Source organism: Sphaeramia orbicularis, chromosome 21, assembly GCF_902148855.1.
Source record: "Sphaeramia orbicularis chromosome 21, fSphaOr1.1, whole genome shotgun sequence".
NCBI lineage: Eukaryota > Metazoa > Chordata > Actinopteri > Kurtiformes > Apogonidae > Sphaeramia > Sphaeramia orbicularis.
In genome coordinates, this window is record NC_043977.1 from 22,669,487 (window position 1) to 22,692,694 (window position 23,208).

The window sequence follows — 23,208 nt, forward strand, 5'->3', positions numbered from 1 at the left end:
TCTCATCTTGATATCCTGGTTCATGTGTTTATCATATTTTTGTGGAGTCTGTAACTATTCTGTAATCCATGCAACATTCTGCTGTCTTATTGTTGTAGGTTCCTACAGCCAGCATCACAGTAGATGGTAACCCAGCCCTCAACAGGGTGCGATGGGCTCCCTCTGGCAGAGAAATCGCCGTGGGAGACTCAGACGGTCGAGTTCGCGTCTATGATGTTGGAGAGGTGAGTAGATGCAATGAGGCTTTGCACCTCTCAATCACTGATTTAAGTGTAATCTTAACATTTTTACAAACATGTAGTCGTATTGTTTCAGACATGATTCATGTCCTTACCAACTGTAATTTACACTGTAGTGATCAGTGACTAACTGTACAACATAATTATAAGTAGGTAACATTAATGGGTTTATTTTTAATAGCATTTGTTTTGGAAATCTAAAACAATTCCTTTTCTTCAAGTATGTATTTTAGCCATTGGCCTCAAAAACAGTAGGTTTCATGTGAGTATATGGTAACGTGGGTATTTGTAACATGCTTGTAACATCTTATTAGTTGAGAATCAACTGTTTTATTTTGTAGATGAGTCACCCTATTTGCACATATAATAATCTATTAACATTACTGAGCTCTGAGCCCTTTTCACGCATTATTTCCAAAAAGATATTCTGTACTTTTCAAGATTTTAGTAAATTAAATGAACATAAAAACTATTTTAATATTTTTTTATACATTGTTTTATACCATATCCATCATAAGATATTGAAATATAACTGCCATAATACAGTCTTTTACAGAACACGTATACAAGGGCTGTTGTATATGTAAATCACGTTGCTGTTTTGCCCCTCCCAACAGCAAATTGCGGTTCCAAAGAATGACGAGTGGACCCGTTTTGTGCGCACGCTGGCAGAAATCAACGAGAACAGGGATGATGCAGAGGAGCTGGCAGCTCAGCGTCTCGCCGCCTGATGTTGTTGCCATGGATGCGATGTTTAGGGACCAGTGATGCACTTGTTAATACCATGCCCCTTTTGATAGGACACACACTGGAGGAATCAGTGAAGTTCAGACTGGAAAGACGTATGGATACGTTTCTTTGCAAACACTTTATTTGGACTTTTCCTTCTCTGTTAGCTGGATCGTCACCAGTCTTCCTTTGATTAAGTGACAGGGCTGTTAATTACAGACACTTCCATATGAAGCCATACTCAAACACTCAAAACAGTTGTCTTTTCTTGTACCAGATGCCTTAAAGGTTTATTTTTAACTTGATTGTAAAATGCATGTCCTGACTTTATTTAGCGCATATTAACATCAGCCTTACTTTTGAGTTACATTTTAATGCCAAATATGGTAGGTGCTTCACTGCACATACTAATTTACAATCCGTGAAGAACACTTGTAGCTGTGCTTCATGTCGTCCAGGTTGTAGTAAAGCAATCACCTCTTTATACACGCAGGAATGTAAACATCTCATAACTGTAGCCCAGGTTGCCGTCTCTGCTCTCATAGACTTAATGACTTCAACATTCACTTGTTTGTAAAGTAGTAAAAAGTCTTGAATCCAAATGTATTTGTACTTCTATAATGTGCCAGTTTCCACTTAATCAGTGCATTTGGCGAGATCGAGTTAGTGGGAGTATCGTCTATGCCTAAGAAGATGATCATGTATGCTGTAACTGATCAGTGATTTCCAGATCTGTAATGCAAGTCGAGGATAGTTTCCTAAAGAATCTCAAAGCTTGGTGACAAATTTGAGAATGTACTTTTGACACAGTAGGAAAAACAGTTTAAAAGATTTATTTCAATAAAATACAATAAATACATTTAAATTATTTCCCAAGACTCTGGTCGTGATTTCAAAATAAACACTTTGAAAACATCTGTACATCCTCTGAAATGTAACACATGCACACCAAAGCTTCTGCACGCCAGAAAAATGCAGTAACAATCTTTCATAATGCCATAATGTCCCTCTGTAGAGAAGTACAATATGTACAATAAATTGTGCAAGCTATGCAAACACCAAAAAGCCATACTCATGCAGCATTTAAAGTAAGACAATGCTCAAAAGCATTTCAGCATGGTTCAATAAAACCATTATGGAGCAATGAAAAGAGGGAAAATTAAGAATCAGGGAGCATGCAGCCCACAAACAGTAACGGTTTATGAGGGCTGTGGCTCTGTTTTGGACTCTGCTGGTTTGATTGTCACCTCTCCAGAGGGCTTGAACTTAGGCAGGTGCAGACCAAACTTTCTCTCCACTCCAGCGAACGTTGCAGCAGCTAAATGGTAGCCTCCCACGTGGTCTGGAGTCACAGAGGGAAGGTCCTGGATGGCGGGTTTGGTAATGGGATCTGACCCAGCAGGACGACTGAGGAGAGAGTTCAACTGAAGCTAGGTGCACTTCATGATATAGATAAATGAGAGGTATGAATCAAATTTAAGTACTTACTGTCCTCCAAAGTCCACGTAGAACCATCTCTGTAGCAGTTCGTAGGTCACCAGGGTTACACCAAACTGTGGTGAAGATCTAAAGACGCGAGCTAATGGAGCATAGTTTGAAAATTACAATGTGGGATTTAATATTTCTCCAGCGGCTTCAAGACAATTACAGCTGCCACTAAAAGCCTTATTTCCCAGTCAGGAAACCACTTAAAGCGCAGTGAGTGTGCATATGTGTGCATTTACCTCCTGCGCCCTTCCAAAACGCTCTGAAACCTTCCTCCTTAAGGATCTTCCTGAAGCAATCGATGACTCCATTGTATGTTGTCTGACCGGCTCGGGCCGCCACCTGGAGCCTGGTCTTGATGACATCAGCAGGGGTCACAAGTGAAGCCGCCGGTATACCTTGGGAGATAGTTTAGAGCGATGATAATGAAGCGCTTTCACTATGCACAGAAGGCATGAGTTACTTAACCCAGCAGGAGCATCATGCAGGGCCTGAAATGGGGATAGCTTTACAGTGACAATATACAGAGAGCACTGACACTAAATGGATGGAAACGGGGATCTACAGAGTAAATGATGTGTTTTTATTGTTTCCACCAAGGAGGTTATGTGATCAATCCTGTTCATCTATCAGCAGGATGACCAAAGATGACTGCACAGGTGAAACTTCGGTGGAAAGTTAGCACACGAGACAAACATGAAGCCCTTCATTTGGATCTAGATTCATACAAAGGTTTTAAAGGGAACTTTTTTTTTTTTTAGAAGAGACACAGGCTAACTAACCTCCAACTGGCACTGACTGACTAATTATACGTAACGTCTTTGTTACTATGGTAACAGAAGAGCGGATTGTTGGCCTTGTTGACCGTCTTGTTGAAAAATTTAGCTCCTCAAATCCCTCTAAAACAACATATTACTGTTTTAATGCTGATGTCGAATGTAACATTCCACTACATTGATAATTTCTTCAATCTGTCCATAAATTATATCCATTTACCCCCATCTTTGTTCACTGCATTATTCCTAAGACTGAACATTAACTTTTCCATGCAGTATATTTCACTTACAACATCTAGAAAATGTTTTGTTCTCAGAGGGTCATATTTCAAGCAGTCCCATGTCATGATTTAGATGTTGAAGCGGTAAATGTCCTTTTTTTTTAACCTTCTAGGCACCAGTTTTTTGTTTTAAATATTCAATTTGGATAAAGATTTCAAAAAGTTGTCTGTTTAGTTCAGTTATCTTGCTTGTTGCAATATTGTGACTTTGGCGCTTAAAGGGTTAATTGTGTCTTCAGGTGTTAGTCCAATATACACGATCTGAGAATTCCTTGGAATTTTGTAGTTAAATATTTTCTCTAATATCTGAATAATACTGTCCCAAAATGTTTGCATCTTCATGCATAACCAAATGATGCACACACAGTCTCCAGCATTGTTGTTATGTTTCTCAGTTTACTTTTTATGGGAGATATTGTGAAAAAGCAGAAATAGAAATGTAATTATAATGCTGGAAAAAGTGGAGGGTAGATGTAGAGAAATACAAGTTGCTGGGATGTAATCATGGAAATAGAAATGTAATTAATTACTTAAAATAAATTTACAATTGGCAACATTTAAGAGGGCTTGAGTGTCACGATAAATGAGTGAAACCAAGAATAAAGCAGCGTTAGACAGTTGACAGTGGCTGGAAATTCAGGCAGTCTGAGCTGGTGTGTGTCTGGGTTGTAACCTGTTGAGGCTGCAGTAACAGATCTACCAGACTGTGTTCATTGTGTTTAATGTACAACTAATTACTTTTCATTCTACTGATAATGGGTGTAAAATGTGATAACTATAGCAATTACAATTATATAGTTATGTGTGCATTAATAGCAGACTAGGAGGAGACTTTTAAATATAATGCAGTTACTTTTCCTGACTAGTGATGATAACTGATTAGTAATTTTCAGTATCTTGCGCCACACATCCAATGTCCAGAGACACAGCGCTTTCCAGATGTTACCTGCGATGGCTCCAGCTGTGAGCAGCTGCAGTGCCCCCAGCCTTCCGTCCTCATCTGCCAGCCTCTCTTTGGTGTGGGCATAAACAGGGAAGTAGATGGCAGAGAAGGGAATGTCTCGCAGAAAGCAAGCTTTTGCTCCCTACCAGACAAAAAAAAAAACACACACACACAAAGATCCCTCTAAATATGAGCATTTATGTGCATGGTGGTGATGCTGTGATGTGAGGTGGGGGGTTGTCTTGGGGATAATGCGGTCTGGGCGCTGTCTTATTCACCCTACTAGGGGGTTTTAGTGTGATGATGGAGCCAAAGAGCCTCAGGGCAGAGCTGCAGCGCTGGGCCTCCAGAGAGAAATCCATCACGCACAAATGCTACATGGACCCCAGTGTGCTGGCTGCTTCAACCAAGAGGAAGTCAGCTTTTTTAACAAGCCACACACTGTCTGCTACTCATTAAAATATGGACTATGAACACATGACTTGTGCTGTAAGTAAACCCACAAAAGGAAAGGAGCAGTAGCAGAGCATAATCCCTCAGTAATTTGCTGTTGGTTCTTGGCCGCAGAACCTTTTGCATGTTAAACACTGTTTTGGAAAATTGCAAACAGTCAGCAAATCGCTGTTTGATGTTCAAAATTCAGATTCTGAAATCCATTATACAATACAAACATTTTTTTTTTTGGTAAAGGAGTATGTAATATCGTACAGTATAAAAAATCATCACTATATTTTGGTGTTTTCATTTTGTGTTACTTTATTCTTATATTTCTGTCACTCAACTACATTCATGACATCTATTTGCACTTGTAAATTTGCAAATACATCTGTAATTCATCTATAAAATAATCATACAAAACAACTATCTTATAAAGCGCAGTTTTAAATTTAACTAGTTATCACTACACTGTGGCAAAACTAGGTCTATGCCAAATGGGTACCGTATTAAAATAATACTTACATTTTAATGCATCTTCAACAGCAGGCCCAAACATAACCTATAATTATATACTCTGAAAGGGGCTATTAAGAAGAATGACAACTTTATTTACACAGTACACAGCATTTTGTAAGCCAGATGTAATTTATAGAATTAGGTACAAGAATTATTTTAGTCATTACTTAATTTACAGAAATCAAGTCCTACAATTTCATTATGTATACAATCCTCTTAATTGTCAAGATACAGATGCATTCACGATCACACACATATTCACACTTATTATACACATACAATCAATAAGAAAACATAGGCTTTGTTCATGTTTTTGATCAAGGGTTACTTTGTACCTGCACTTAACCTCCACGGCTTCATAAACCCTTAATGTGTTGTCAAATCGTTTCTTTTTCTTGCTGCCATCAGACATTGTCCTTTTCAATACTATATTCGTTTCAGGCTTGTTTTACCTTTTTTTTTTTATACATAGGTGACTTTAGAATGGCTAAACTGTTTTATTTATTTTACAATTTTAACCTTTGAGGGGATAAAAAAAAATAATAATAATACGTGAAGAATGGGTAATTTTTACTTCTTGCTTTGGATTTAAAATGTGAAACTTCTGCTGCTGAACTACACAGTGAAGTAAACAATAAGTAAACGTCATTGGTTTTGTATGTCCGGACATCAGAGCGCCTTTTGCTGCCCTTGTATGACAGTTAACAGAGGTTGATGCTGCAGACCTCATGGTGCTTCAGAGGTGCTGACCTACCTTGTAGAGGCCAAAGAAGCCCAGGTCTCTCACAACATTCAGGGCACTGACCCTGGGGCCCGTAGTGATTTCTCCGGCCACCTGCAGACGGATCTTAACGATCTCCAGAGGATTGGTGAAAATCACCTGGGAAGCACCAGCCTGCAGGACGCAATAAGAAAAAGCAAACAGCTGATGAGTGCTTTATATGCTGCTGCTGGTGCTGCTGTCAGTCATGATGCAGAGAGTTTGGACTAATGTTTTCTGTGATTTAGTGATGCTATACAGTAGGGGAAAAAAAAAAGTTTTACACAATCTTAAATATTATGAAATATTTGCAGAAAAATCTTGTTTGTGTTTGAAAAGGTGTGGCTGCATCAGACAGACACAAATGAATGCAAATTACTTTTTAGTTGATTGTTAACAAGAAGAAATACCGAAACAAAATTCTTGACAGTTTCAACATGTCACACCCTGGATGTATTTCATTATCTTGCTGAAACATCCAGTTTTAACCTCAACAGAACAGAGTACGAGCAGAAGGGAGCATGTGCGTTTGGAGAACTGGTAGATACAATACTTAGTAGAGTTCAGTGACTTTAGAGTGATTCTTGCAATATGAATGCAATATATCACAAAAACACGGGGTGTCCAAACACTTTTTTCCACCATGTATTTAAGGGTCGACCTTTAGGTGAAGATGGTAATGATGTGTAAGCATTTCTCCGTTGTAGCAGTTTTCGAATTATCTCAATAAACTTCAGCACAATAGATGCTTTTTTTTCCTGATCTGTTTTCAAATTGTCAGAGAACGGCCTTGACAGGGGGAGGAAAAAGCAGGCATTGATAAAAGACGACTGGGGTCAGGGCAGAGCAGGCGTCGGGTGAGGAGAAGCCCCGGCTCATGGTTGGGAGGCTCTGACCCTGGCACCAGCCCTCTGCCCCCTCCCTGCCCCTCAGGCACCTCCTGTGGAAGGTTGAGCGGCCCAGCCTGGCCTCGCCCCGCACACTTCCCCGGTTCACCCCATTCCCAGGGGAGAGCGCTGAATCACCCGGACGGCTCTGGCGATGCCCCGAGGCACGGCACCCTCTGACTCAGGCACATTTATCACCCCTCCCCGAATCTAATCAGGCCCCAGGATGGCTGCTGGTGACATTAGGGGCAGGGGTCTTATCTGTAAACATCCGAACACAGGTCTAAAAAAAGCACATTTAACCATTTTCAAAGTGGACGGGGAATATCTGTTCCTCTGAAGATTGATGCGCTCATCCCTGTGCTTTTATCTTCAGTTACTCTCTCATGATCAAAGAATTTAATGGACCATTTCTCAGATAACGCAGACTTTTAACTTGCTTAAAACTTTCATACAATGCGTGTACCTCAGTTCATAATAAGTGCTAAAACTGGATTTTAATCTTTGTAGAATAAGCTATAAAAAAAGTGTATATCCTTTACACATTAAATAATTAAAAGTGTATATTGGAAACATCCTTGTTGTCCTATGTGGGTTCCTGCACTGTGTCCATGGGCCTGCAGTGTCCCAGGCCTCAGCTATGTATAGCGTTGTCAAACTCAATCACACTGAGCTAGACCCAGCTTCATCCAGGACCCTCCAGGGCCTCTTCCTCCAATTACACTCTGACAGGGGTCACAACCCTGCAGACCCTCTGTGAGCAACCTGCAGGCTCTGCTCCACAGCCTGCATGTTTCAGTTCAGCACTGCCCAGCCAGTATAGACGAACAGTGGAGGAATTACAACTTAAATCCACAGCAGTACCCCTAAAATCTCACAAATAGGCACAAATGAGCCATAACTCTTTAAAAAAAAGAAATCACATCTGAAATAGTATTCAGTAGAGTAGGAAAAGAATGTTAACTGTTACCCATGTAAGACTTTAAAACACAGGATGAAATAACAAACTTTTCATACAGTTAATAAATCAGCAAATCCTTATTTTAAAATATAACCATATTATCTCAATGAGACAGAGTAAAAATATAGATACAGTGAAGAGAACACTTTAGATGCTGATAATACATCTTCAAATGGAATCCTTACCTCAGCTCATATCCCACTGTCCTTTCCCGTTTTAGATGAAAACATTTTTTAGTATAAGTGAAAAACTTCTTCCATCCTCCACTAATATCTACTATGTACCACTTTGTCCTCCACCAATAACGTCCTTCACATTTTCCTGTTTTCAATCACTTATCTAGCCCAGAAAGTACTTGAACATAAGCTTAGGACAGCAGGTTCCTGAGTATTTTAGTCAGTAAATGTATCTTTTAGTTGAGGATTTAAGAAAGGCATTTGTCAAGCTCTCTGACTTGGAGATGTTTGTATACTAAAAGATACAGTAAGTATCCAGGAATAAAAAATTAATAAATATTTCACCTCATGATCAACCAAGGTTTCATTTGTTCAAATGATGTAAAAATTAATAAATAATAAACTAAACAATGTAACAGAACAAAGCATAAAAGTCACATCTTTACCTACACCAATTCTGTATATTTTCCTGTCTTTAAAGTTTTCCTGCACTTGTTTTCAAGTTCATCTACAGACTGACTTTAAAAGATCACTAAAGTAATGCTTACACATCCACCAGCAAGAATCTCTGCTGCCAAAGGGATGGTATCATCTTGTGTGGTGAACTTGTCTCTGACAAAATCATTCACCTGAAGAAAAAAAGAAAGAAGATATCAAGAAAAAAGGCAGATGAGACACAATCTCAATCTTGATAGCGGGGCATTAATGTTAACTTGTGGTTGCAGTCACATCCTGATTGCAAAGAGTGCATTTCTTCCATGCGCTATGCATGTTTTTCATTCACAGTGAATCAGTGAGAGGAACTTTTTGAACAGCCTGAGCTACACAGTGGAATGACTTGCCGTGAGTTTGATAGCTTTCTCCGGGGCAACACCAATGAGCTGCGGGAGGAGACCTGAAAAATATTATTCATAGATACCATTAGAATACCTGACAGACAGAGACACACTCTGGCTTGAAATGAATGCACATTTTTATCTTTGTTGAATGAATCCATCCACTGACAGCTAGAACAATATAAGCTGCAGGGTTCTTGGGTGCGTAAAACAAACCCATAAATATTTACAGATGTGGCTGATACATCTGATGCACCAAAACACAAAGGTCCTATTGAAATGGAACAAAAAGTCCAAAAATATGACACTGCTAGTGTGTATGGGATCAGCATTGTTGAGCCCTGATCCCACTGTTGGCGAGGAACAGAGAGAGCTGTGTGGTCATGGACAAGATTGGCTGAGAGGGTGGAGGGAGGGTGGGTGTGGGGGTGAGCGGGGTATCGCTACGGTGGCGATAACCACCATACTGTTTCACCGTCTGTCCTTCATCAAGTCAGATAAACTTCTGAAGGAGCCGTTGAGTGACTGGTGTTGGTATGCGGCCAGAAAACAGCCGAGCGTGTCTGTCTCCAAGTCAATCACCCTCTTATCATGTGCAAGAGAGGAGGAAGGAGGGCAGAGTGAAGCAGATCAGAGCAACAAAGAGCTGCAGTGGTGGAGGTGGCAGTAGATGGCACTCTTGACTTCCTTCACATGAACAGCCCGAGGGTAAAAGTGTTGTATATCACAACCCTTCAGCACCATTATCACCACCTGCGCAGAGGTAGATCAGACACTGCCACTACATGAATTCTGCTGGTCAATTTTCCTCAGGGAGCTCTCCTAGGTATTGAGATAATGAACATGCAACCCCTGGGTGTTGCTTTATTCACTGCTGAACAGGGAGGGCAAAGGTTTCTGGTATCAATTAGCAAACCATGCTGCTGATATTAGCACACTGACAAATCCTGATGCTTTCCCATCACACAATTTATTCTGCATGAGAACCACATGTTGGCTTACACAAATATCTGCAGCTCTTTTTGCTTACTATAAAAGCTGTTATGGATTACCTCTGTAGAATCCGAAGAAGCCCTCGTAACGCAGCACTTTTTTCGCACAGTCAAAGCTGTTCTTGTACATCAGTTCACCTACAAAGGAGCCGGTAGAGCGTTGGTTCTGCATGCGGGTCTTCACCAGGTCAATGGGGTACACGGCCGTAGCACCGGTTGCTGCAAAACATACAGTTATTTTAATATATGTACATTTCTTTACTAATTTATTTACATTTCTATATGAAAATAGATTTGTTCAATTAACCCATAAAGATCCAAGCAGCCACTGACGACCAAAAACATCTACTGATCTAAAATGCTTAATAACTTATGAACCACTAATCCTATCAATACATGTAAATAATTGGTGTAAAATGCAGTTTGTCATCTTTTCATGGTCCTCAGATTTGACCCATTTGGACGTTCAGAGGCTCCACAGTGAACATGGAAACACTGTCATCTTTACCTCTGCCAAGGAGGTTATGTTTTCATTGGGGTTTGTCTGTCTGTCTGTTTGTCTGTTAGCAAGATAACTCAAAAAGTTATGGACGGATTTTGATGAAATTTTCAGGAAATGTTGATACTGCCACAAGTAACAAATGATTAAATTTTGGTGGTGATTGGGGGGGGGTCTGATCTGATATTAAAAGGGAAATCAGTGAAACTAAAATCAACTTTAGAGAATCTCAACATAACATATTTAATGCATTGTCTGGTCAGTTTCATTTTATTTGTAAATGTACATTCATTCCTTACATTCAGACTGCAACACATCCAAGAAAAAGTTGGGACGTCGGCAGTGTAGGTTAGTAATGAGTTAAAATAATTAAAAACAATGTGAAACATGTGATATGAACAGGTGATTGTAATTGGAGAAAAAAATGGGCTGAGGATCAGCTATTTATTGAAAGGTTTAAACACAATGTTCCTTAAGAAAAGATCATGAGTTTGGATGATTCAGTGTCTTCGGTGTAAAACAGATTTTAAAAAATTCAAGGAATCTGAAGATATTCCATGGCCTAAAGGGCAAGGGCTCAAAACTAATCTGAACACCATGAACTCTCAGACGACACCGCCTCAAGAGCCATCATTCATCTAGAACTGATAGAACTACATGGTGCCAAACCTCTGTCAACCACTACAACATGTACTTAGATTCATAAATGCAAATTAGATCTTTACTGTGTCAGAAGTGTTGTTGGTTTCTTTGGCATCTGAGGCATCTGGGGTGAATCATCAATCAGTAGAAACATGGATTGTACTCAGATGAATCAGTCCTCCAGGTCAAAACAAAAACAAAAAAGACCAGACTGTTATAAGCAACAAGTCCAGAGGCCTGTGTCTGTTATGGTCTGTGTCTGTCTCAGTGTCAGGGTGTTGGACTGGTCTGTCTGCAGATCCCAATTACCCCATTAAACAATGTGTAGAGCATTTACAAATGCAAAAATATATTTGTTTGATTTGCTGAATGTGAGGAATAAATCATGTGGTTTTTTTTATATAGGGACTAAAGATGGAAATTGGCCTTGGCTATAGTCTTGTGTATTGGCACATATTGTGCTTATTAATATGCAATGTCCCTTTGAAAAATAAAACTTCAAAAGTACAGCACATTTGTTGTGTTGATAGGTGTGTGTTTTTATTGTCTAGCCACTTTTATTTTGTCTTAGCTGCTTTTATGTCTTTTTTTGGATAAAATATATGTTTTTTTAATGTTAAGTTGATTTGCACTGACCTGAAGAGCACCTTTAATTTCGTCATGTTGATGTCTTGTGTTAATATGATGACAATAAAGCTTCTTAACTTATTTACAAATAAAATGAAGCTGGCAACATAAAGCATGATTTTGTGCTTATGTTGTTGTCAATGAAGCTCAACTAAAGTAACTTGCTGCTTTCTTTTTCATTGTGCATTTTCCATATTCTCCGGACTTATTTGGGGTTGTGAAATCACTTTTTACTTAGATCAGATAAGAACAGCCCTATTATTAGAGACTCAGCAGACACATTTGAGGCACAGGCTGCATAATAAAATGATCACTGACAAAACAACAGAGATGTGTTTGAATAAAAATAGCAAAAAGACTGTTAAGGTCAGTTTAGGATTTCTATTAGAGCCTGTTTGGGGAGGCAGCACTGCAACAAGCTGCATGACATCCTGCTCACAGCTATTTTTGCAATGTCTTGTCTAACATCAAAGGTTTCTATAATGACTCCTCTCGCAAACTTACAAACAGCTCGCTCAGCACAGAGGGTGTGAAACAGCTCATTACCGCCACAAAGACATGACACTTTTACTATATGCTTTGTGATATACATCTATTTCTGACCCTGCCTGAACTGGTCTCTGGTGGAGGAGAACTGATATGTCTTTGCATGTTCATGGAGAGAACATGCACACACACATACAGAGTGAGGGTCTGTTCCTATCTGAGGGACAGTTATGTCAGAGGTTCCTTGTATCAGTTCCTTCCAGTGTAATTAGACAGAGATTCCAGAGAGTGCGGTTCCGGAAGATTTGTGTCATTCCAAAGCTCCGACTGCAAAGACAGCCTGGAGCCACCAGTGGCACGGCAGCACAATGCCGGAGCCTCACATCACAGACCCTCGCCCTACAGCACAATGGCCAGCCTCGGGGCCTCAACGCGCCAGTCTGTCCGGCTAAGGTTACCCCTCGGCGGGTTGGGGGGCTCTGCTGCAGACATGTCACTCACCTCCAGCGATTGAGCCCAGCATAAACCTGTAGGCAGACTCTGCAGCCTGGAGCCAGACGGGCCGAGACGTTTCGTGACCGTGCTGTATAGAAGAAAAAGACACCAGTGGTCAAATGAATCTGGAGAAAGACAGGGGATCAGAACAGTAACCATGTATCGGCTGGTTATTAAACTATAGTGAACCAGATACATTGTAGAAAGAAAAATGCTATGGAGAACTCAACAACGCAGGAAGCTGATGGAATGTGATCGTGGCTGGGTGTAATGTCTGATTCATCATCAGCCAGGATTAAATGTCACAGACAGATGAGCTTTGGATAAAGTAAATAACTGTGTGAACCTGTAGCCAAGTTTTCCACAGACACTTCCACATATGGGAGGCTACAAGCTAAAGCGTTTGTATTTTTACATCAATGTATAATTTTTCTCTTATCTGCTTAATCTGTGAATTGCTATTTGATGTTGAAAGCAGAGCCCCTTTGTTTTCACTGTGGTGCGAGGGAACAGATTAACCCCACAAGCCTTTTCCATGTACAGATAAGTATCTACATGAATATTACACAGCCTGAGTGAGACTCCGTTAAACTATGTGTGCACCCAGGTTGAGGCGGTGAGTAACTTCTCCCAGACCAGACGAGAGGGGAGGAGGGCAGATCGCTCTTTTCCTCTTCCCAGATGCTTCCAGTGAGGGTTGCATGCTAACAAGATTGAGGTCCTGATCAAAGGGTTTAAACAATTAGCCTACTTCCACTAAGGGTAGGCCTGAGAATCGCAGTGTTCCCCCCAGAGGAATCAGATTCCAGACCTCTGAGCAGAAATCCCAGAAGCATGAGTGGCCCGAAAGTGCTGACCACAGCGTGATATAGAGCCGTGTTATCCGGTGGAAGCAGGAACTATTTTGTTCTCCAGCATCCACCTTGAATCCCTCTCTTCTTCTGCCATTAGCAGGCTTTGCTAAAGGTTCCTAAAACTCCTCAAGCTCCACACTGATAAAAGGCTCTTATTAGCTTCTCAGATGTGTGATTGCAGCTGATGTGTTTCTGCGGCCATACTGAATAAAATTGGAAGAGCCTTTCATGGAGAGGTGCAATGCAACAATCCATTCCTCTTCTATAACTATAATTGGTGTACTTTTATCTGGGTGTTTAAGTAATGCTCTTCACAAGGGAAGAAAAACATGGGCACTCTGCTAATTCAGTCACTGAACAGTCTCCCTTTTTGGTCCTTTCTTAGAAGGAGGCAGATGGAGACGAGGAAAAGGCTTTGATAAAAGGCAGGAGGATGTGAGGTGTATTAGAGGAGTCAATCAGGCTACCTGTCTCTGGGCCTCTGCTAGGTGGTATGGCATGGCTCCTTCCTCCAGCGGGGCTATCCTCTCTATGTCGGCATGGTTCAGCCGCCTTAACACACAACAGCAGGGAGTGAGGGAGTAAGGCCAGGAAAAAGCCTCCATCTACTGCAAGCAGCAGCCAGTGATGTAAGATTTTCCACAGACCTTTTACTGGCATATAACCCAAAGTTACTGCAACTTTAATTTCAGCTTATATAAACAACAGACAAACAAAGCTGGATAAATGCCCTTGGCCTTACAAGTAAATGAAAGTGTTTTGTTACTAAATGTTTGACACACAAACATTCCCCACTGGCCTGACGCATCATAAAGTCTGCATCCATGTTTTATGTTTGTCTTGTAAATCAGCCAGTGGAGCCACTGTTAAACTGTAGGAGAAATAACTCGTATAGATCTTTATAGCCAATAAACAGCCCTGTAACATGTTTATTCTATTCACAGTGGAATCAAAAGAACAAGGTTTTGTTTTAATGTTTTGAATACACATAGACAAAAGTAAAAAAAAACAACCTAAATCTTACCCAGAGTGAGAGTGCAGACCAACGAGTTGGTACAGGATGTCAATCTCCATTGGAGTGATTTGACCAAACTTATTGGCAGCATGAACGAATTCCTCTACAATGCAACAAAGGGAACAGGAAACATTATCATGCAAATGGGACTTGAGACGTATCAAACAAGAAGCACATTATGAGAGCTGAGGGGTTATCTACTTCAGATTTATTCTACAGCAGGCTAGTGTTAAATAGTATTTGCAAAAACTGTTCATTGTCTGTTTTGGTTGCAAAACATGACATTTAATAGAAAAAAATATTTTAAATTATTAAATCAATTCTTCGTCTTTATTCTTAAGCACACAAACCAAGCATGTATTCTCTCAGGAGCTTAATTCTTTCTTTATATGAGCATTATATTCAGTCTTTTATTGTTTCCTGCTGAGAGGCTCCATTACAATCAGGTATTGTTTCTCTAAAGTTTCCCAATAGCAGTTGTTGAAGGTAGGAAGGGAGTAAGTTATTGACTTTGCCCACAAAGACTTTCCTGGCAAGTATAAAGATTTCAACGCCACATTTACAGCCCTCTTTCTCAGATTCCTTTGGTGCCGCACTTATATATGATTTTTGGAGACTGAAAGCTCACATGCAAGTCTTAGCCTTTGACTTAAATCCATCCCATTTTTTGGTAAAAGGAGGAATATGAACTATTTACAAATACTATTTGCACAAAGTCTTCTAAACGGAGGAAAACCATGGAGAAATATTAGAGGAAGAGTGTTCAGTTTGCATCTCAGTGGGAAACACAATGAGGAGCAGATGTGACTATATGACTATCAATTACACAGACCTACATGTAGGAGGGGTGATCAGATTATCAGGTTAAAAAGTTTCATTTACCTTCATAATTTAGTGCTACAGTAAATGTTCCACTGACACCATTCTGTTAAGAAAGTCCAAAATGATCGAACAGCCACATTTCATATCACATCTGAAATGCACATGTCAGGAGGCGATTAGGACAATTTGCTTAGGAGTACCTTTGGTAACAAGAGTGTCTCTGTAGGTGCCAGCGAGGGTGCTGTAAATCTTGCGTATAAGTTCCATATTGTTGAGGAGGGAGTTGAAGGCATTGAAGTAGGAGAAGCTCACCATGTGGGAGGTGCTGCCTCCTGCAGCCTACAGAAAGATCCAGAGTCATTCCTTCTCTATAGGACGATTTCACTTCCATCTTTTTATATTCCTTTTTAAAACTTTCATGACCTGCTAAATAACTGCACGTCTTGAAAATATATATTACTTTTTCTACAACTCACTGAAACCAAATTCTCCTCTACAAATGGAGTCAGCATGTGGTGCCTGATGGTGGCCATGATGTCACTGAAGTCTAAGGCAGTAATGGTGCCACTTTTGTTCTTGTCTTTTTGTGCGAACGCCTGGCGGGCATGCTCCAACTGCAACTCCTACAGCAACACAGAGAGCAGATTGCTTAGATGACAAAAGAAGCAAAGAGGGTTCCTGTGATGAGGAGCATTGCATTACAAGTGAGCAGTGAAATGGAACTTCAGAGGAACTAAGTATAATGATATCAGTGTTGGACAGATGTGAAAGTCATCAGATGTGACAGTGTCAGACACTGGTTTCTGTAATCACCACTGTCTCTCTGGAGACTAATGGAAACCATGTCCTGAAAAGTAAGATCCCAGAGCCGAGCTGGGCGCTTGGTGAGGCAGCCGGCAGGTGTGTCTGCAGGAAGATGATTCAATGTGACAACCATGCAATCAGACAGGGATGCAGGGGGAGGTTGACCTTAGGTCACTGTCTGCTGTCAAAGCACATAGCAAATAACCAGAGGATCGTTGAGTAACGTCACTGCAATATTCAGCTATTGCTTCATTTTAACGCTCTGGTTCTGATAACCTAATCAGTGGATTGTTGCTGTAGATTAATTCTCACAATGTTTGCTTGATTATATTGTTGAAAACCTATGATGATACTTTTTTCGACCTCTCCAAGAACTATATTTACCAAGTTTACTAACTCCTCTGTACTCACTGAAGTTTTAGGTCAGGCTACCACAAGGTGGCAGAACCAAGACTAAATTAAAGTCACAGCTACACATGGACCTGTGCTCTTTAGGGGTCTGTTTACATTATGTAATACTCTGCCAACAACAAAACAAAAATGTACTTGGACATGACAGAAAAGCAAATCAATAATATTGATAATACTAGGTGAAATCCTGTATACACAGAGATCTTTAGTGTACCCGTGGGAAGTCCAAGTCAAGTATGATAAACCACAAAGTGCTCTGAGGGATCCCACACTGCAGTGCAGGAGGGGCGCAGCATGTCTAACCCTCAGACCACCCAGTTTCTGTCTAAGACCACAACCCTAGACTCAAACCCAAGGTCCTCTACGATCGCAGTTCTGCAGCACAGAAGCCTAGGAAAGATGCAAACGACAACCAATAAAGCAAAAACAACATGAAATATTGGCTCACTGGGCTACCACAAACCTCCAGAACAGCTGAAGACAAAAAAGATGGAACCTCAAACACAAGTGCATTCTTGCTCAGATTGTGTATCGCACTTAGTTCACTTTACTTCATTATCATTCATCCCTCAGCAGGACATAAATGCCTCACCACAGGATGAAGGTGATCATTAGGACCCATCTCAAAGAAAAACAGAAACACACTTGAAATGTGCAGTAAATGGAAAGAAACAGAAACATTTTTTTCCTACAGTTGTGATTGCCCTGGACACCTGAAACTTTTAGAGTTTCACCAAACACCATCATGACGTTAACTGTAAACCCAAAAAAACTCATCTAAGCTAATTTTTATTGTATAGCTTTTTTTGTATATACAGTATATTTCTATGAACACATACACAATTTGTTAGGCCTGAACAACTTTTCCTAGTAAATCCCTAGGGAGCACAGTTTGTCATTTTACATAGCAAAATATTAAAACTCCCTGTATTATGGGGTATTACGAGATCACTAATATCCATTCACATCACATTAGTTTGCTATTTTAATAGTAAATTCTAACCTCCTCTAAGAGACACAACTAAAGTTTGTCAAGTACCACATTAATCCTTAACACAAACTGAAGTTTACCTGCAGAAACTGAGTGAACTCCGTGTAGTTGAGGTGCTTGTTTCGTTCATGGCCAAAGTGTAGCCTGATGAACTCACAGTCCCAGTTGAAGGGAATGTGGTGATGAACTGTGGTCTGGCTGAAGATGTCCCGTACATTTTCTGTAACAGCGAAACATGAGCGAATTACAAGAGACGGGGAGAAAAACATGCAAGACGCAATCATAATGTCCATCTCGTACCCTCATTCCAGTTGTAGAGAATCTCGTTAAAGTCGAGGAAAGAGTCAATTTGGACTGTGAGGCTGAATAGGCTGTTTGAGTCCCACACATTTTTACATTTTGAGAGTTTCAAGTCCATCCAGGAAATGCTCTGCTCTGTATAAGCACTGCTCTCAATTTCATCTACCTTTATGGAAGCCCATTGCACAGAAAGAGCATTGCAGCAGCTCCTTTGTGAGCTCCACATCTCTTAGTTTATGAAATGCTGGATTCACTTTGCTTCTTGCCAGATGGAACTGGTTATAATGTGATGTTGCTTTTTCGCTTTGAGATGTGACTTTAATAACACAAGCTGCTGATATATGTACTGTACTATACTACATTGAAATTGCTGTTGCTGGATCATTATTAACTAGATACAATATGTAATAGGAAAAAACACCTGTGACGAACAGTGTTCAATGACACAATTTAACAAATACGCAGTACAGTACACCCGTTAAACCACAAAGAGGGGAAATATAAATACTGCTTATAACTTATATGAACTCCACTTTACTAATCAAACAGTAGTGGAAAAAGTCTTCAGACACCCTTAAAATTTCATACAGTCTTAAATGCTATCAGGAAATATTTGCTTTCTTGTGTTTCAAAAAGTGTGGCTTTATCAGACGGACACAAATGAATGCTAATTTTGTATGTGTTTATTGTTAAGTAGAAAAAAAACAGCAAAATTAAATTCCTGACAATTTCAACATGTCATGTCCTGGATGTGTTTCATTATCTTGCTGAAATATCTCATTTTGACCTCGATGGAACAGAGCATGTGCAGAAGGGAACATGTGGGTTTAGAGAATAGAACAATATTTTGCAGAGTTCAGAGATTTAAGATGGGTTCTTAATGCAATATATCACAAATGCATGGGGTATCCCAAAACTTTTTTCCACCATTATACACTCATCATATAGTTTTATAAAGGGTTGGGTACCTCATGGTGTCAAATAAATTGCTTAAAGTATTATGATGCATGGCTTTTATTTCTATTAATGATACTATTGTAACATACAACTTCAGACTGTGTTAAAAAGGATTTTTATGTTGCCAGCAAATCCCAAAGAGTTGAATAATAAAACTAAAGATTTGTAGTGTTATTTGAAGTGTGATTTTGTTTTCATTATAATTAATAATTAGCATAGAAATAGGTATCATTTAGGAATTGGTGTCAAAGCCTTGGTATATTGGGAACAGTATTGTTGAAATCTATGACCCATACCCAGCTCTAATTCTACATACTGCCCTGTATTTACAGTACATAACCAATGTGTACACATTCAACACCATATACATACCAAATGAGATGTTCCCTGTGCCAGTCTTGTCAAACAACTGAAAGGCAACAATGAACAGGGCATCTGGGGCGCACAGAACGGATTCAAAGGCCAGAAACTCCTGGAAAGAAATCAGTCTGTTTGGACAAGAAAGAAAGAGGGCTGGCTGAACAAAGAACACAAAACTGCAACAGGACCACAAATTCACAGTCACAGCATTTGCTGAACACAGGGAGTACATGTAAAATATGTTTGAAGGCCGACTACTACATATATACTGTAATTAAAGTTGAAGATATGTGCGGCTGTGAATAGGTACTCCTTCATTGATAGTATGTCTTTTCGCATATACCATGACCATGGAAAATAATGGATTGTAATTGGATGAAAGATGAACTTTCAATAATCAAATTGGTTAATTGGACATCTAAAGCATAAGGGTCGAATCTTAATTAAAGTATCCATTCACAATTTAGACAATTACTAGATGAGTTTCCACAAAATAAGTTGGATAATGCCCTCATAGTTTAAGGCTCATGATTGCAGTAAATCACACAGAGGCAGAGAACTACTCACACCTCAAACAAAGAAATCCTTCACTTATCTTATCTCTAGAATTTCAATCAATCAGCTATCAGGCATAAAACTGATAACAGAATGTTATTTACCCTGCAAACAACACTATGATACAATCAATCATTAACAGTCTGTCTGGCTTCTGCTACACATTTTTTTTTTATTATTATTTGATTGTTTGTTCTCTAGTCATAGCACTCTGTGTTTATTTGACAGGTTGTAATGTCTTCATGATAGGAAGGTGTCAGAATGGCCTTAAAGTTTAAATTCTGTTTTGTTAAGTTGGCAAAACTTGTGATAAGAAAATAAAACTAAGGATAGATTCACATTTAACAGGTATCTAACCCAACGTATGTGGGACTTCAACTCAATTAAACCTAAAAAATATAGACTTATTCTTTCATTTACATGTAATTACATGTCTTAGTGGGTTCAACTCACCCATCTTTGGTGGTGTCAGCCACTCCAGCTATGAGCTCCACAGTTTTGGGATTGTGTTGAGGCTGATTGTGCAGTCCCAGGTAACTCTGTACAAAATCCCTTGGGGTCATGTAATGTTCTCCATCCTCCACCACACTGGCATACTGCAGAATAGAGAGAAGAATCAGATGCAAAAAATGTACACCTCAAATGCCTTCCAACATGTGTGTGTATAGATAAATAACATTTAAGGATGAAATTCCAATCTTTGCATAGAAATGATGTTGACGGTTGAATATAATGACAAGAAAAACAGCACTACAGGAAAACAAACAAGTCTCTTTTGATTACAGGTCATATTTGTCTCTTATCTTTGTGTGAATAATGTGTTTGTGTAGTTTTATTTTTCTATACAGCCCAAATTATCCTCTGTTTAACAGGCCTATATATTACTTTAGATGATCTAATGGTTTTGCTGTGTACCAGAACAGAGCTACAGTTTATTTTAGAATTGATTCCGATAAAAGTCTTATATTAGACATTGACAGACTCTGTCAACTACAGGATGAGAATATCACATATACAATACGGTTCATGCTACATTGTACACTTTATTTACTTTAACACTAATGAACGTCCAGCAATTTATTACATTGTTTACTGTTGGGATGGCTGTGTATAAAGATTTCATATAGAAGGAGCTGTAAAAATATTGTATATAAGAAGGCATTGAATCAAGCATATGAAAATTCAAAAATGATTCAACCATTCGCAAATTTCTCTTGTCTCATGGTTTAGAAACCTAACTAGAGTGCAAAGTGCATAGTAATGAACAGCACAATGACATAACTACTGTATATATTCATCTTCTGTGTTGCTATTTATATTTCCTCTCACTTGGCTGAAGTAGAACATGTGGTGCTAAACCTGAGATCTCTTCAGCCTTTAAGACATAAGGTCATTTTTAGAGCCTGGTTTGGGTTTCCATCTGGAACAGAGATAGCTCTGGAAACACAAGCACCGCATGAACTGGCAGAACAGAAAGGCCAGGCTCATGAGTGTGAGCCAAGCTCAGATGGAGAGAGCATGAGATAAACAGAGAAAGAGAGGGGGAGGAGACCTTCATGCCAAGTGTTTTAAGGGTTACAATTCAATGCACTCTGCTGAATTAATGTTTTAAGTGAAAATATTAATTCCAAGCAATTTATTGCCACATTTTTCGATCACATGATTGTGTATCCATTCACCCTCACAGTAGGACTTAAGTGTCCTTAATCAAATTATACAGGCAGTCAGACTGAGCTTCCAGTAATTAACTCTTCCACCTGAATATGCATCACAAATTACACAGCCCCCTTATAGCAGAATGATGAGAAGTAGCAGGACCATAAGGTGACTTGTAACTCAAACAGAGGCTCTACTGGGACAAGTTTACACTTCAGACAAGTCATGACGGAGGTAAACAAACCTACACCATGATGCAGGGGTTTTGTACTTTTAACAAGAGGTGGACCATGCAAGATGAGAAACTGAATGACATTAAAGAGATCAAAACACTCTGTACACACGTGAGGTCGAGGTGAGCAGTGATCCTCTGTTGAAGGAGTTCCAAAATTAGTCTAAGCATCCGTGACCTTTACTGAACCAAGTGTCCAAATAGATTCCACACACACTACATACTGACTGTGACATGTTAGTAGGTTTGTAACACACAATTTCTGTATTAATCCATACGCTGGTTGACATGTAAAGTTAGTGTTGATGTAATTAACAGCCTTACCTTCAGAAAAATAGTCTTCAAGTCATGGGGGTCGGCTCTTTTTGTCGCTTGCACCTATAAAACACAATTTAACCATTTGAAGTTAAGGGAGTCTGACTATTACAACGTTGCCTACAGTTTGGCTACTTTCCCATGACGTTCCATTTGTTAATCAATAAAACTGAAGTTCAGGTTGTGACTGTTTAGCTTTGATTTTACGCAGTCCCCTTAGCAGGATCGATCTCAGACGACTAACATGAAGCGCAACACCCTGTGCGTGGGAAAATAAGTCATCCTGCACAATAAACCCGCTTTACATCAAACCTCTCACACGCACAAATGCAACATTTTACAGAAATGACAGCTGTCTGTGCGAGGCCGGTAGAGATGCGCCTGCTGTCTGTAGAGATGCACAAATTAAATAAAGGGGCTCCGTTGCAGTTTGATGCAGAAGCTTTAAGCCCACGCGTCTCCACGGACCAAACTGTCCACCGCACCCGAGAGCGATAACCCCACGGCTACGACACTGCCTTTAAAATTAATATCTGATAAGAAATATTGACGGAGTCACCTTGACCGCCATGCTGAGTGTGACGTCAGCTGCAGAGGAGTAGCGCAGGCGCCGGACATGGGGATGGGTGCGGGCATGACGGGACCACCGCGCGCTCCGACGCACCCAAATATACCCAGACCGGGGCTGTCCTTATCTGTCCGCGGGGCGTCCTCAGAACAAGAGCCGCTAACAGGGAGATGCTGCGGACACAGGAGCTGGGTCATCAGATTTTTACACCATTTCCTGTCTGTTCGGGTCAAACGAGGACACGGTTCACTGTGCCGAGCCATGCCCTGCCGTACCGAGCCCACTCCCTCCTGACAACGCACAGCACAATAATCTGCAGCAACATTTGTACAATCTATAATCAAATTAAGCAATCATAAGATTATTATTATGATAATTATCATTATTATTGTTTTATTTTATTATTATTATTATTATTATTATTATTATTATTATTATTATCATTATTATTATTATCATCATTATTATTATTATTATTATTATTATTTTTATTATAGTGAAGAATCTGTAACCAACAGCTTGAATATTATAGGCTAATTTGTTTTGTACCAGGGGTGGCTCTACAGGGGGCTAAGGGGGGGCGACTCCCCCAACTGCAGT

General features: G+C 39.8%; 2 protein-coding genes across 5 annotated transcripts in view; one reads left to right on the plus strand and one right to left on the minus strand.

Annotated features, from left to right (window-relative positions):
• The window catches only part of dync1i2a (dynein, cytoplasmic 1, intermediate chain 2a), a 22,459-nt gene extending 20,623 nt beyond the window's left edge, over positions 1–1,836 (plus strand). The window contains 2 exon segments of the mRNA XM_030125659.1: positions 99–224; positions 857–1,836. Of these exon segments, the coding sequence (XP_029981519.1) occupies positions 99–224; positions 857–970 (240 nt within the window). The 3' untranslated portion in view covers positions 971–1,836.
• Positions 1,786–22,709, minus strand: LOC115412963 (calcium-binding mitochondrial carrier protein Aralar1). 4 transcript variants are annotated; one of them, XM_030125657.1, is made up of 19 exons: positions 22,229–22,593; positions 22,050–22,103; positions 21,838–21,863; positions 20,291–20,433; positions 19,295–19,410; positions 17,746–17,885; positions 15,936–16,082; positions 15,660–15,798; positions 14,647–14,740; positions 14,090–14,174; positions 12,775–12,856; positions 10,080–10,238; positions 9,034–9,086; positions 8,740–8,820; positions 6,162–6,302; positions 4,457–4,595; positions 2,693–2,851; positions 2,457–2,547; positions 1,786–2,375 (listed from the first exon to the last, which is right to left on the minus strand). In XM_030125657.1, the coding sequence occupies exons 4-19, from the start codon at positions 20,398–20,400 to the stop codon at positions 2,168–2,170; spliced, it is 1,944 nt and encodes a 647-aa protein (XP_029981517.1). In that variant the 5' UTR covers positions 20,401–20,433; positions 21,838–21,863; positions 22,050–22,103; positions 22,229–22,593; the 3' UTR covers positions 1,786–2,167. The 4 variants fall into 4 exon arrangements, with proteins under 4 accessions (XP_029981517.1, XP_029981514.1, XP_029981516.1 ...); XM_030125654.1 differs by lacking the exons at positions 21,838–21,863; positions 22,229–22,593 and adding an exon at positions 22,600–22,709; XM_030125656.1 differs by lacking the exon at positions 21,838–21,863 and having other exon boundaries at positions 22,366–22,593.
• Positions 22,710–23,208: the final 499 nt, after the last annotated feature.

Bases quoted from the DNA above. Each gene is read 5' to 3' on its own strand.
- LOC115412963 (XM_030125654.1), bottom strand. The intron at 17,886-19,294 runs GTATGTATATGG...TCGCTGTTACAG, and splicing joins CACAGGGAACATCTCATTTG to AAAATGTACGGGACATCTTC. The intron at 2,548-2,692 runs GTAAATGCACAC...ATGCTCCATTAG, and splicing joins GTTTTGGAAGGGCGCAGGAG to CTCGCGTCTTTAGATCTTCA.